This window comes from Lates calcarifer, linkage group LG14, assembly GCF_001640805.2.
Source record: "Lates calcarifer isolate ASB-BC8 linkage group LG14, TLL_Latcal_v3, whole genome shotgun sequence".
In the NCBI taxonomy this organism is placed as follows: Eukaryota; Metazoa; Chordata; class Actinopteri; family Centropomidae; genus Lates; species Lates calcarifer.
This window is the reverse complement of record NC_066846.1, coordinates 3,030,706-3,046,562: the sequence shown is the minus strand read 5'-3', so window position 1 is coordinate 3,046,562 and position 15,857 is coordinate 3,030,706. Positions and strand designations below refer to the sequence as shown.

At 43.4% G+C, this 15,857-nt stretch overlaps 1 protein-coding gene across 4 annotated transcripts in view; it reads left to right on the top strand.

Moving 5' to 3' along the window:
* tbc1d14 (TBC1 domain family, member 14) overlaps window positions 1-15,857 on the top strand; it is a 38,078-nt gene that overhangs the window by 2,406 nt on the left and 19,815 nt on the right. For 2 of the 4 annotated variants that reach the window (XM_018674282.2, XM_018674281.2), the window contains exons 2-3: window positions 1,247-2,030; window positions 8,443-8,566. In XM_018674282.2, the coding sequence (XP_018529798.1) occupies window positions 1,247-2,030; window positions 8,443-8,566 (908 nt within the window). Of the gene's footprint in view, window positions 1-1,246; window positions 2,031-4,386; window positions 4,681-8,442; window positions 8,567-13,201; window positions 13,572-15,857 lie in introns of those variants that run through there. The other 2 variants (XM_018674284.2, XM_018674285.2) reach the window with 2 other exon arrangements.

Genomic DNA, 15,857 nt, shown 5'->3' with positions numbered 1-15,857 from the left:
CAGGGCAGATTAATGGTGGCCCTGGGGCAAAATGAGCTGTTGGCCCCTGTTAACCACACCTTTTATCTACTTTCTCTGTATCATAATACTTAGTAATTATAATTAGTTTCTGGTGACATGATTAAACAAAAATGTATTTATGCACGTGCACTAGATTAGCACAGATAAACTGTGACAATGAGTTTGTTAAAAACTATATATCATACTTCAGTGGTGCAGACTGTATTACCAAACAAATCAGCGGTTACTCAAAGGACCACAAACTAATTGCCAGATGGTGAACCCCCTGGTCCTGCTCTGCATGGTTAGTAATTATCCTTGATTACAATGCAGCAGAGCCCAAGGGGACGTCTTCAGATTACTTGTTTTGTCTGATCAACAGACCCAAAACCAACAATATTCAATTTATACTGATATAAAACAGAGAAAAGCAGGAAATCCTCTCATTTGGCAGGACGGGACCAGCAAATGTTAGGCATTTTGGTTCAGAGATGACTGTATAACAACTATTATTAAATTGTTGTATATACATTTTCTGTGGATGGATTAATTAACTGATCTTGTATTTGTGTAATTTGTATGTTGTACATTTCAAAATGTTTCAGTGTGCTTCACAGTAAATAGAAGATATAGCGACATACAAAGATAAGATTTACATTTAGATGTAGCTTTATATTAAGATTTAAAGGAGTTATTTGTAAGTTTTGCAATCACTATATAGCCAACATTAGTATTAACAACTGTTTACTTATCAGTCTAGAAGAAATGTTACAAGCTCACCAGCAAACTTGATTCTCTTACTCACCAATAGCTGTCTCTAGCAGCAACGTGTTGCCTGTAGAGCTATCACTACTTTTCTTCTGCTGAAGAACCTGAACCTGCTAGCCCGGGCCTAGCCTAGTCTCGTCACTTTATGATAGTGACTCACTGTGGCGTACAGATTGGCCTATAGAAGCGGTGCTGCTCAGAAGGCGTATTCTAATCTCTTATATTGTATGTACAATACCTAAAGCTTGTGACAAGTGGCCGTCACCACCACCTGCTCCCTGCAACAAACCACGTTTAGCAGCAGAGGAAACGTACAAATAGCGCCTTTAATGGCACCCTGTGGAGTGAAAAGTGAACAATTCACACAAGGCACCAGTAGACTTTGTTCATTTATCAAACGAGTTGATTTTTGATAGTAATATAATTTTTTCTTCTTTTGTTAAAATCAAACTAACTGAGTCTTATATTGTCTTTGAAGGTGTGTCTGGAGGAGCCATAGTGGAGAATGGCTCAGTGGTCAAAGACCTGACTGCCCCTGTCCTCCATGATCATATCAACCACCGCTGCCATGAAGCCAGCATAACCCCACACAGCGAGCCCGTCCTGCCCAGTTACAAACCATCCTGCTCCTCTACCCCCATCTATTACAGTAGTCCCCAGAAAAGCTACTCAGACCTGGACCAGGACAGCCACAGCTTGACTTCCCAGGACTCAGGTATCCCCACTCTGGAGATCAACCCTCCAGAGCCCATCCTCCACCGCCACCAACGCCCAGGCGACGCAGGCCTCATCCTGGACGCCAGTCACGATTCTCCCGCCACTTTACCTTTGGACGACGATCCCTCTGACAACAACACCATCCGCAAATCCTCCACCTTCCCCCGCAGCGGGTACGACTCCATCCGCCTCTTCAGCCCCGGCCTCAGATTATCCGCCACCACTGGCATAGGGGTCGGGGGCGGAGCCTTAAACCGCAGCGATGACATCTCTGTGTGCAGTGTGTCCAGCATGAGCACAGAACTATCCGTCTCCAATGAAGACATCTTGGACTTCACTGTCACCTCTGACTCCAGTGCCATCGTCACCTTGGAGACAGACGACAGTGGCACTGCTCACTTCTCAGACGTGACGCTGTCCTCATCTCCGGGAAACCCCAGAGACTTATGGAGCCCTGTACGACCATATCTGGGGTCAGGTGTCATGCAGCAGGAAGAAGATGGCAGGCTGAAGAAACTGGGACCTCTAGCAAGTTTATTCAACAAGTAAGTTCAGAAAAGCCTTAGAATATCTGTCTCTAAAGGAGACAGTTTTTAATATATGTTTTGATTAGCCTTTGTTATTTTTTTTTTTTCTATCCGTACATTCCACCATTTGGATAAAACAAGGCAGCCTCAGCAAGATAACTAACATTCTCTTCTTCCTCTTGTTAGACTCTCCATCGAAGACCTTGTTGTAGCCTTACAGAAGTAGGCATTGCTTAAGGGAGTTTTACAAACTGACTTAGCCAAGACATCCTGTCCCCTCCCACTACTCTTGCTTGTTATAGCTGACCCGGAACATGACCCTCCCCTCAGCTTAACATAGCACAACATTAGAAACATTTTGCTTTAAGGCTCTGTGCATTCTTGCCGCAGTATCACCTCAGTGAACTGGCTTTCTGCTAAGACGTTGTCCCAAATCAAGGGTAGAAAGATTAATGACAAAAGACCAACACATGAACACACCTTATAAACCCAGGCTGATGAAACAGAGGTCATTTCTGCTTTCAAAGAAAAACAGTAAAGGTTAGGGCATTTAGACAGCAGGGGTTGCCCAGCATGTCCCAATACCCCAGTTCCCACCATCAGCATCTTAGCTGAGGAAACAAAGCAGCTCTACAAATTTTGCTTAGAAGTTACTGATTGGCCCAGATGGAGACTGCATCATTGTAGGGGACCACACAGTATCTCTGTTTGCAGAGGACACTTCCATGTTGTTGCATGTCAAGTCTCACTTCCTAATTCTGTGTGTATGCTCGTGGGTGTGGTTTTCCTTCCTCTTATATAGTTATATGTATATTACAGATGGAGCAGCTGGGGGGGAAACAGTATTTTACCCTTCAGACATGTGTGCTGCCACTCCTCCTCCTGTCTGTGATCACCTTAGTGTGTTGGCCAGCTGTCAGCCACACAGTGTTGTTTAATAGATCTGCCAGTATTGGTAAGGCCAGAGCATATGCACAATTGGACTGTACTTAAATGGACTGTACTTATATAGCGCTTTTCTAGTCTTTTCGACCACTCAAAGCGCTTTACACTACAGATCACATTCACCCCATTCACACACATTCACACACCGATGTGAAACACACACATCGGAGGCAATTTGGGGTTCAGTATCTTGCCAAGGATACTTCGGCATGCAGACTGGAGGAGCCGGGAATCGAACCACCGACCTTCTGATTGGTGGACAACTGCTCTACCTCCTAAGCCACAGCCGCCCCAATTATTAATAGCATTTAATTGTGTGTGTGTGTGTGTGTGTGTTTATCATTCTAAGACACTCTGTAAGGAATGACACCTGACAAGAGTGACACAACCTGTTGATCTTGATAAAACAAAGCCAAATCGACTAACAAGTTGCCACAAGATTCTTTTCATCAACTTTCTATTTACCCCCACAGACTTTTCCTGTTGTATTTATTTACATACAGTAGTGATGCACTCTGGCTGCACTGATGACCAGTGATAATGACTGATCATGAGTTTATAATACAACCTCTCCTCTGTATGTTGAAATGGTTCTGAAAAATGAGCAAAGTCGGCTTGAAGCTCAGTGAAAAGTTGTTTTCACTCTCACTGGGCTGCTCACATGGAGCCATTGAAAATCATCAGGCAGGCCTTTCATTTCCTCTCTCTGGTTTGGCACATTTCACTTTCTGTTGAGGCCTTGAATTTTGCTTGAATGAACAGGGAAGGGGATTTTACAGCACCTAGTCAAGCTTTTATTTTTCATTTCTGGACCACGCTGCCGATAGAGAATTCTTTTCGCAACTGTAATCTGACACCTGCCGTGTTGTTTTATCTTGCGAGAGTGTGTGTATATAATTGAACAAGGTTCAAGGTTTCCCTTAAGGTTTTAAGACCTACTGAGTGCTTTAAAACCAGTGATTAAAGACTGTGATTATAGCATTACAGAGTTAGGTAATAGATTGTAATAAATAATTAAAAGTATAATAAAAATAATTAAACAACAACTAAAATCTGGCACGCTCACTCACCACCAGTATATTCAGTAGTCAGTTTTGTTCAGAGTGCAGGATGTTTTGTATTTCTGCAGTGTGAAATACAGATAAGGGCAGGGGTATGTGAAAATGTGTCATCCCCGTAGTAAACCTGTGTAAAATGTCTTGTATTGTTCAGATACAAACTCTTTATTTTTGATTGAAGAAATCAGTTTGATTCAGTGTGATACATCACGTGTTAATGGCAGAGCCTTTGATCCCCTCCTCCCTTTTCTCTCTCTCTCTACGATCCCTCTCTCTGTCACATGGAGAAGTTACTCATTCCCTCAGTGCCCTTCAGATTCCTGCTCCTCACACCCATTCCTGCCCTCCCATTTGTTAAGTCAGACCTCTCATTGAGGAGGCGGGGACGCTGAGGAGCAGCAGTTTCCTCACAGTCTCACCCTCTCTGAGCATAGTGGCTGTGTGGGACTTTTTTTTTTTTTTAACTACAACTGTGGAAGCTATGGGCCTAAATCTTGACTGAAGTAGAGCTTCCACTTCATTAGGAGTTTTTGCTCTCCTTTGTTTACTTGTAACTTCCCTGAAAGCTCAGCCACTAGCTGCTTCATTCTCTGGTGGTTTTTTGGGGGAGACTGATGCAGACAGAGCAGGATGGCAGCTCCATCACTTCTTCTGTACATCGACAGGTAGGATAACAGACATATAATTAGCTTTTGGACTGAATATAAGTGTGTGTTCATGGTTGACATTCCTTAGCCAGTGTAATGTAGCCTGTACATTTGTACACCGCACATGCTCCCTGCCCAACAAAGGAGTTTTTATTATGTAAGCAAGCAACAGAGATTTGGCCAGCAGTTGAATACTGTGGCTTTTGTGACAGTGTATTTCCTGTGAACTGGACACACACTGCTCTGCTTGGTTGACTGCTGTAAAAGAATGCTTAGAGCAGCTCTACGTCTTGTTCACTCATGTCTTTTATGATGGGGAAAAAACTTGAGCGTGTGCTCTGTTTTCCTTCTTGTACTAGCTTGTTTGGTATTTCTGTGCCAAGTGCCTTCATTGTCAGGGGAACCGTACGGACCATCGGGACACCTTATCACATTATTTGCACGCATCGAGATTGAACATGAGCGCTGTGAAATCCTGAAATTCTTGGGAGAGTTGACTGCGAACAAGTGCAGTGCAAAGCCCCCCAGCCTGAATTCAACATACAAACAAACTCCTCTGTCAGTCCTTTTGGATTTTCTAGCCGCTCCACTTGAGCACTCAACCATAGCCGCAGCCATTCAGCTGTCATGTTGAAGCACATTTGGCCCAGGCTGAATGCAAATCACGCTCGTGCTTTGCGGACATTTGTTTGGTGGTAAAACACTGACAAAAACTGGAAAAAATGATGTTCTGTTGAACTGTAAAGCTAAAGTTAAATGCAGAAAGTATTCAGAGACTTGAAGTCAGGGTCTGCTTGCTAAAGGTGGCTCTCAGTTGGCCTCTGCACTTTGATCAGTGCAGCATTGTTTTATGGTTGCTCGCAGGGTCACTCGAGTTCACCGCTCCCTGGTTACAGTTTATTCTTTCCACCCAGGGTTGTGCTGTGATGTGGGATGATATGAAGTTTTTATTAAAAGTCAATAATCCATCTATTGCTGCTAAAAGCTCCACATTTGCACATTTTTTTTATTGTGCAGTTCATGAATAATTCACCAGTTGAGTCTGAAAATTCTGTATTGACACTGGAAGCAGTAGTTTGTGTGTCTCATCGTCTTCTTTATCGGGTGAAGTTTGCTCAGTTGTGATGGAGAAGGCTCAGCTGTCATCATGTGACCTAACAAAAACACGGCCAGCAGTGGACCCTTGAGTTCGGAATACTTGATTCCTTCAGTTCACTGGTTGTTAATGGTTAAACTCCTCTTTCTATTATCACCTCTGGTTACATTAGATTAGCTTTCATGGCTTCCCTGTGAGCTGAAAGCTGATGTTTCCTTCCTTTTTGTTTTCTCCTGGTGGAGTTTGGTGGCTTTGATTACAGCAGATAGGATTCAAATGACAGCCTCCTGTAGCACGTCGTGTCTGCATGTGAGTGTAAAATGTTGCTCTGCTTGTGTCTGATGCCTCACGTCTTCCAACATTTTTCTGTTATCTTTCTAAGAAAAGAGACATTCTTTAGAAACATGGCAGCTGCTCGTTCTCTGTTCACCATTTCCCCTTGTGCTGTAGTGAAAACAGCTGAATAACATAAGCTTGTATACGGGTGATAGAGCACAGTCACTGTATGTTGCACAGTCTGCAAGAGCGCAACTCAGACGTATTGGCCCGAGACATCTGTGTCATTCAGCTTCTTCGTTAAACCCTCGTGTGACCCGCAGAATAAAGAAATACCTTCCGCTGCTCACGTTATCAGCATCAGTAAGAGAGTGGAAACTATGCAGGACTGACGTGAAACGTGCTACGATGAGGAGTGAGGCTTTCTGAATGTACATAATGTTAAAGGAGGCATATGTGAGTCCGTGTGGACATTCATAACTTTGGTTAGAAAGACCAAAAACATTCACCAGTGGAGGAGAAAATAGATTTTGTCCTCTGACCTGGTTTGTTTTAGGCCAATTAGCAATACAAGTTGTTCCATGGTTAACCTGTTTACAAGGGTTACAGCATTCAGTTCAGAGGTATTACTCTTTACATAATGTTTTTAAGTCAGTGGCATCTATCTGTTGTGTGTTACTGACCATCTCCTGATAACAGTTATACTTTCCATCATGTGACTTCAGAGTTGTTGGCCTATACGCTGTACCCTGAGTAATAACCCTGAGGCTGCAGTATGAGCTTAATGGAAGCAATAACTGCTGCATACTTAATCAATAAATCAATAAACTTTCTACAACAACATATGCTGCAAGGTGAAGCATCACAGAGGCAGTGTTGCACATTGTGTTTCACTTATTCTCCTGTAAACTGTACAGAGCATAAGAGAAAAGCCATGATATACAAATACCAGGGGTAGTGGATGGTAAAGTATGTATTAATTACTTTAATTTTATTGCTATTAGCTATTGTTAATAGCAAATTGTCAGAGTATGGTGTATTTGGTGACCTAGTGGTTAAGATGTGTAATGTATAACCACCACACCTCTGACTGGATTCTAGCCAGGCACTTCTGTAGCAGGTCATAGCTTTAGTCTCGACTCGAAACCCATAGTAACAAACATAACTGTGTGTAGTCATCATATGGTTGACTGGACTGATGATGGGAAATGAGATTTTAGTGAGTTATTAGTGAGCAGAACAGAAGGCCTCGTGTCTTGATGACAGCTGTCTCCACAGCAAACACAGAAGCCTGCAGCAGACACAGTCAGCTATTACTGACTGAAGCCTTCAGCCTGTAGCCGTATCTGCCCAGTGTCTGCCAGCACGTTCCCTGTCATCACTCCCCCGGAGGCAACCCGCAGGGCCTGGGGTCACGCAGTGCAGCAGTCAGCGGGTCAAAGGTCAGATTGATCCAACTGAAACCACTTGTATATTTAGACCTCCTTTCCACTTTTCCCTGGTCCTCTGGGTTAAGACCAAGTGGTGCCAACACAACTTATTCAGTGTAGAGCGAGAAATATTTTGTATTGATTGATGAGTCAGGATCATTACATAAGGCAGTTGTCAGGGTGAATCGTTCTTGTCGAGATTCGTTCTAGACAAACAGCAGGATATGGACTCTTTGATGCTACAGCCCTTTACTTACTGTTATGTCACCTTGCCTGGTCATAAGAGACTTTTTATTTGACCTGTTTATCCATGTCTTTTCACAGCCAGGCTCCATTCAGGCTTTTAATTAAAGCCCCCACTAACAGCTTTGTGACAACACAGCGCTGAGGGAGAAATGAAAGGAATGGTACGGTGAAGCCTGCTGAAAAGAGGAAGGCTTTTCAGCAGCTTCAGCAGTATTTAAACATCAGGTGGATGAGGCTAAACATGGCATGCAGATTGCTTTCTCTTCCAGTGCAGCACTCAGGTGATTGCAGAGCAGGCAGTCCAGTGATAAATTTGAAGTGGACTCCTCAATGAAAGCAGCAAAGATGACTTTTCTCACCGTTTGAGCAGCTGTAATATTTATGCTCTGTGATGGTTGTTGCACAGAGCACGCTAGTGTCTAGCTAGTGTCTAGCTAGTCCTATGACTGTGGCCAGCCTGCCAGCTTACATGCAGTCACATATGCTGCTCTCTGGGTGGCCTGTGTGGCTTTGTTCTTAAATCCACGTATTCCTTTTAAGGGCTTATCTCAGTACTAAGTAAGGACACATACACATTCCTATGCAGCTCTGGGGGTCCCAGCATTGACCCTGCAAAGACTGCACTCATGGCTTGTGGTCCACTTTTATCTCTGTGCCATAATGTCCTCCCAACTAATTCCCACTCTCTGTTCGGCTTCCCTCTCTCTCTCTCTCTCTCTCTCTCTCTCTCAGGAGCCTGTTTGCCAGGAAGGTGAAGGACAGTCGGCCAGCGGAGCAGAGGGATCCAGGTTGGAAGCTGTTTGGAAAAGTCCCCCCGCGAGAAGGCCCCATCAAGGACCCCAAGAAAATACAAAAGGTAAGATATTGATCAGATTTTTTTGGGGATCACAGAGCTGGGTTGGTCACCTGACAAATGAAGAGCCTGCTCCTACTGGGCAAGAAGTAAGATGACAGGGTTACACACCATACAGTAGCTACAAGTAGCTGGTCTCTCTCCTACTCTGTACAATACCAGTACTCTACCCATCTATCAAAAACCCATCTATCATCATCTCACTGTGTGAAGATTCCAGCATACTCATGTCTTCCTGATGTGACAGTAATACTTAAACAGTCCATGTCCATACACAAATGTGCATTCTATGTGTTTTCAAAACTTTTTTCCCAATGTGCATGAAAAGAGTTCAGAAAATGTGTAAAGGGGATACAATACACAGTCATATAAGTGATTTGATTTCACATTGTTATGGTTTACATTTGTCTCTTTGGTATGGGTCAGATGTGGCTCAGAATTACTCACAAAAACTGTCTGAAGATGAAAAATGAACCAGATTGCCTTGTCTTGTTGTTGAAAAAGAGCTGCTTTAAACATACTGTAGCTTGCTGTTTACATAGCAACATCCGAGGCTCTGCTCGGCGGCGTTTTGTGTTCCATCCTAGATAAGATATTAGTCACATGAACCAACAATAGCTTTGTTTGTTTCACACTGTTTGGTTTTCTGTGTATTTTGTTTGAGCCTGTCACAGACAACATGGCCTTCCTGACTTTGTACTGAGGAGTGTTGTCTCCTCTGAACAGCTGATCCCCTCCAACTGTAGAAAACATGATTCTTTTTTAACCTAAGAAAGTACTTGAATGCACTCTGCATTTTTGGTTATTGTGTGTCCAAAACAAAAGTATTACATAGAATAAAAATGCTGAAAGAGAATGCAATAGCAAACTTTCTATTTGTATTATTATTTCCTCATGTATAAACGTACCTCTAATTCCACCTAATTGTGGCCTAATAAGGTATGTACTTTTTAATTCCGATGTTAACCGTTCCCCCTGGACTCATGTTGGCTCAGGACCACTGTAGGCCAGCTGTCACTGAAAACAAGCTCTCCACATGTGTCATGAATTTGGATTTATCTGGCCTCGGCAGAGTCTGTCAGCTGTGGTTTATGTTGCTGTCAGTCCTGTGACCTCATAGTCAGGCAAAATGTACAGCTATCAGTCACACATTACAACAACTGATTGACAGCATCATAAACAGCTGTCTTAGCTCTGTGATTCAGGCTTGATCTTAAATGGAAGGCCTTTATGTAATACATTTATATAATGCTGATGTCTTTATTTTTCTCTCTTGCATTTTAATTAGTATTCATTTAATTGCTTGATCATATTAAACTGATTTTTAAGTGTTGATTTTGACTTTCTGAAACCCCTTATTTAAATGAAGTTGTATTCAGACTTTAAAATTGGTTTGAAGTCATGGTGCTGCCATAGCTTGTGCTGCAGAACAGCTGTTGCTCAAAGGTCAAATACACAAGCAACCAGCCTTTGATGCAATAATGCCTTTTAGCAGGGCTTATCACTGTACCATGGGACAATAAAGACCAATAAGCTAACATTATGATTCCTTCTCAAGGCAGATAATGGAACAACTGATGGCTAAGACTGTGTTATATAATCCCTCTGGAGCAGAACTTTAAAACCGGTCTAAAATATTAAGAACGGCCGTACAGTCTGCTGTGTTCTTATATACCAGCAGCACAACGCTCCAAGCAAAAACACTCAGTGACATTTAGCCTCTACAGCTATTTTTAGAAAGCTGCATGCTGACAAACAAAGAACCACTCAATGTGTTTATTGTCTGAATGTTGACTTGGCTAATGTTTGACCTGAAAGATGAATGTACACAGAGAGTATCCACTTTGGTGGCACGTGGGAAATGGCTTTTTAATGGCAGTTAAAACTGCAACACTTCCTTTGTGGCTTGTTTATTAAAACACAGTGGATTTTTGGAGGAAAGATGGTTGAAGTACTTTACAATAAACATTTGAATTGATGAGCTGGACTCAGGTAGCAATGCTGCATGAAGCGAGTAACAATGCTAAGTGCAGTGATGCTACTAGCTTAAGTGCATTTCCCAGTAGTGTTCTGGTAGCTCAGCTGTTTTCCAAAATAATGATTTGACTTATAACACACAACAACCACTTGTGCCTTTCTTTTTAACCACCCCGCTGACTTTTGCTATTTTTCTGTACCAGACTCGAAGCTTAGTGTGGCAGCAACATGGCCATATGCATGTGATGCAGTGTTTGTGTCGTTCAGCAAGCTGCAATTCAAAATGTCAAGGTCGTTGAGAGCACTTTGTGAGATAGCCAGCTGGTGACTGGACGCTTATAATTTCCCAGTGCCATTCAGAAAGCAAACAGGAAAAGTGTCTCAGGCCTAATGAAAGAGCTCAGCAGCTCTCCACTGGCAAAATAAACCAGAGAACAAGATGGCAGCATGTAATTAGAGCGTGGAGAAGCCTGTTATTGTGCTACCATTTACTCTGTGGCTGACACCAGGGAAGTAGCCCCCTCTTCTGAGCTCTTTGTGCTGTTGACACCTGGTTGAAAGGCCTGTTAATGTGCAGTAATATACAGTTTACACATCAGGCCTTTAATGTGTCAGACATTCAGTTTAAATTGATGTAAATGTTGACTGTCTTGTTGTATTGGTTTGAAATTAGAACCCCAGGACTGAAACGCTGTCTCTTACACACAAACACTCACTCATTGTACACACCCACATGTGCTTAATATCCTCAGTCCATCTCATCTGCAGTTGTAACCTTATATTGGACCTCAGAAATCGGTTAACGAGGATAGGCTTTCAAGCTTTTGTGTTGCCACTGACACTGCTGTTCAAAGGTGGGGTCACTAAGCTCTCTGTGTGTGTGTGTGTGCATGTGTGCGCGTCTTGTGTGGAATGCTTTATTTGCCCAGGTTATTGTTCAGCTGCTCTGGGATGCACTCTGCGCTATTTCCACCAGCAACTTTTCCCCTATGAGAGCAACCGTGTGAAGCAAGTTTTATATTCTAATTTACACCACTTCGCTTTGCTGTGAGTCTAGGGACTCTGCACTCCCCTGTATCTGGAGGTCTCAGTACAATGTCTGGACACAGTAAATTGCTGCCTGCTGAAGAAAGTGAACTGTTCTGTAACCTGCTGAGCCTCGTATTCACGTTGTGTGGCAGCCCAGGCAAGTCTGAGTTATGTGGGAGTGAGGCTGAATTGAAATTGGACAGTGTTCCCAGTAGGAGTTTTAATTGAATGTCAAATAATTTAAACCCCCTCTAGACTTTAATAAACGAGGGATTTTGAGAGCTGGTGCAGATAGTTATGAATAAATTGGGCTGACGCTTGTGATAGCTGATGTTCTGTGTGTTAAATCAAGCAACTGTCGTCATAGTCATCATCACATCTGAGGTGCCACATACAGACTGGTAACAAATTAAAGTTCAAACCAAGATAAAGTGTCAGCTCAGTGTGAACCTCCAGAACAGCTTCAGTGCTCCTCAGCATACATGGAGATTTGGTGACCTTTTGGACGTATAAACTGCTTTGTATTAGAGGTCGTCACAGGCACACTGGGTCTAAGGAACCAAGACTTTACTTGGGTCCAACTATAATCAGATTTACTGCCACAGGTCTCAGGTCTGTGTGTTAATAGGTCCAATACTTGAGTGGATCCCAGTGGAGCAGAGTGTATCAGCTCTGTTCCATAGTTACTGCAGGAGGAGATGATGTGTTTTGAGGTGAGAGGGAGAATGAGAACTGTGAACTTCACAGCTCAGCTTGTTCTGACAAGGGAAATGAAGCCAAGCTTATTTTAGGAGAACCTGTTTCCTGCACGATTTATGCTATTGAAGGACAGGTTTGGGAATTCAATTCACAGATATTTAATAGGTTAGAAAATTATCTTTTGTCACCCAGTTGGTTATAATTGTCGGTGCAGGAAGTGGAAATGGCACTCCCTATTTATTAAATGAGTCTTTGAAGCATATAAAGAAATTATTATAGTTCTATAACTTCACATTTATTTAGAGGACATGATTATATTGCTGCAGCTGCTTGTTAATTGGTCAAATGAAGTGCTGTTTGTGTTCTCTCTCTGTTGGGGTCATCGTGGATCAGGTCCATCGTCTGTTTCAGGTTGGGTCCAAAACCTTGGGCCAGTGAACACATCTACTTTACATAGAAGTATCTGCTGTTGTTCTGTTTCTCCATGTGTTTGTCAGGTTTTTTTTTTTTTCTCATTTCTATGTAGACCTGACTTCTGTCATTTTGGTTCCCTCTTCTTAAAGCTGGGTGTTTAAGTGTTACAAAAGCAGCACAGCCTCAACCAGCCGCACCACATCAGGATACTGAAATCATGAATGAAACCATCAGTTTCTAATCCGGAGATACAGAAACTCCCTTTACCACAAAACTTTTACTGCGTGTTCACTTGTCTCTGGTGACAATTAGGTAGTGGGCCTAGTAGTGGTATGTTTAAAATCCTCTGTTGCAGTATATGTAACTTATTTTGGCACTAAAGCTGCAGCTGCTCGTTCAGTCCTCGACTGGATCAGCAGAGCAGAGCGGCTGAAACCCGATCCGTTGCTCTGGGGTTGATTAGAACGGCTGGCAGGGCACAGCAGAGCACAGAGCTCCTTCAGCGCAGCGACGGTGACTAATAACACACGGCGGTGCTGATTTGCTGACACACACGCGCACACACACACGCGCACACACACAGCAGCAGCGACAGACCTGATGCAGAGCCGCTCAGTGTAGCGTCACGGCTCAGAGAGAGGGAGAGAGAGAAGGAGGGAGAGTGAGAGAGGAAAATAGAGGGGTATCATGCTGCTACTGCATCCTCTCCAATGCGGGGTGTGTCCCTCTGTCGGCAGCTCGACTGTCCCTCTGGCCTCCTTTCGCACCTCCTGGGTGTCCTGTTGCCAGGAGTGAGCCCCCGGGGGGCAGCGATGATGCTAGGCTAGAGTTTTGGAAACGAACCCCCACCGGAGGACTGGCCAGTCTGTAAGGAACTGCAGCGTTCATGGTGAGTGAGCAATTACACCGCGAGGACGAGTGGGTGAGCGCGGTGACCCACTGTCTCTCTCCTTGTCTGGCAGAATCAGAGGGCATCTGTAGTCAGAGCGTGAAAGAGCGGCAGCAGAGGAAGAGGACGGCTCGGATTTCACATAATAGCCTCTTTGAGCTCGTTGCAGCTCTGTGCTTCATGGTGGTTGTGGATGGGAGAGGGGTGATGATTGTCAGGATGTCTCGGTCAGTAGAAAGACGAAAACGTCTGATTCTGTCGATGCGTTGATTGACGTGTGTCCGTCCAGAAGCTGACCCATCTTCACTGCATGTAACTCAACCCTATAGCCTGGAACTTAGTACAACAAAAAGCACGTGCAGCAGCATGGCAGCACCGTCTCTTTTTCTATTTTGGCTTTTTGAAGCGTGTCAAGGGATTTCCTCCTGCTGCTATCACTGATGCAGTTAAAGTGACACAGAGCTCATTTGACAGCTGAATCAGTGAGACTCCTGTTTATTTCTCACATTAAAAAAAAAAAAAGATTATATCTGAGTGTTTGGGTGCCAGCGCTCCACACTTCCATCTGTTAGTCTGGATATTGTACATTTTCTTTGTTTTGTCTCAACAAAGCTGCCAGATCAGTACAGCCTTACTGACAGACATGTGCTCCTCCTCAGCTCCTGTGTGGTAACTCTAACTACACCTGTTAGTGTCTGAGCTGCTGTGTGCCAAAAAAAACGCTACACGCAGATTAAATTATAGGATGGAAATTCATTCAGATAGATTTAATCATGTAAACAATATTGTATCAGATCTGAAATCTGTGTCATTCATAGTTAAATAATCAGATAACAGTGTGACTAAAGCATTTACATTAAATGGATTCGGTTGACAAGCTGTTACATTGTCAAACACACTGTTTCCAGTGTCCGTTCTTGACGTTTCTGACATGCACGTAACATCTGTTTTCAACATAACCTGAAGGCATCATTACACTGTGCTATTTTGGGCGTCCCCAGGCAAAAGGTGGGTGTTGTGAGAGAAACACGGTGAAATCTTTGAATGTCAATCAGAGGTGGTGACCCTGTTACACAGCCTCCATCGACCGCAAATTTACAGGTTCTTGGCGGTAAAATCCCACAATGCAACTGTTGCAGTGACCTACATTTGCAAACCACCCAGTTAGAATACAGCATGAAAAAAATAGATTTACCTCAAGCTCACTTGAACAGAATTGGTGTTTAATGTTTTTTCTCTGGCTGGCCTCACCACCTCATCCTTCACTTTTTAGACGCTCAGAAGTGTCAGGAAGAAAAGCTTAATTATTATAGATACAGATGAATGATGTAACTTGATGATACGTCTCCTCTTTCATCAGCTTTTTGATGTATCAGATTGGTATCATACAGTCTGACACAGACCACAAACAAGATTTTGATGGACCATTGTTGCACAGAGTGACATTAGTAAGGATGTCAGTAAGGATCATTGTATTTCCTCGACGATGCTGTAATGGAATTAAAAAGTACAGTCGACTGTCAGAGGCTGAAGAGTCTCAAGAGGTCAGGAGGTTTGGTGTTGTGCAGTGAAACCAGGCTGAGCACACTGCTGTGGCCTTTCATCTCTCAGCTTACATTACTGAGAAAGTCAGAGTTTTTTTTATGAGGATATGATGCATGGGCAACAATCCACAACAACACAGTTTTACCAGCAGCTGTGACAGTGGTGCATTTTCAAGCCCACTCTGCACCTTTTTGCTCTCTTGATTGAACTGTGACTTGATTTTGCCCCCAGTTGTGTTTACGGTAACAACATTCACCAGAGTGGTGCTTCAGTGGGAGACTTTGTTGGACCTCACAGAGTGATGCTGCTAACTGTGTAGTTTTAAATCAGCGCCAGAAAACACTGTGATGTCACGTTGAGACTGCTGTTTCCTAGTGTCTGTAGTTTGATACCATAAAGGCCATTAGGAGCCAGCCTGACAGGCAGCCAGTCAGTGCAGCCAGGCACCCAGAGAGCTCTTACATCACTACCAGGAAATTTGAGAACTTTACTGAGAACAAGTGTGACAAAGCAGGTTGCCCTGGCAGCAGGTTATCATGGGATATATTATCTGTTGCTCTTACTGCTAATAGCTACCATGAGGGGACCCCTCCTGTGAGGGGACCAGTCTCATACCATTATTAAACCTCAGAGAAACACATGACATAATACATGTGTTTTCATTGACATTGTTTTGTCTCTGCTGCCAGATAACCAGATTCATGAAAGTGGAACTTTATTCAGCAACATGAAACACCAATG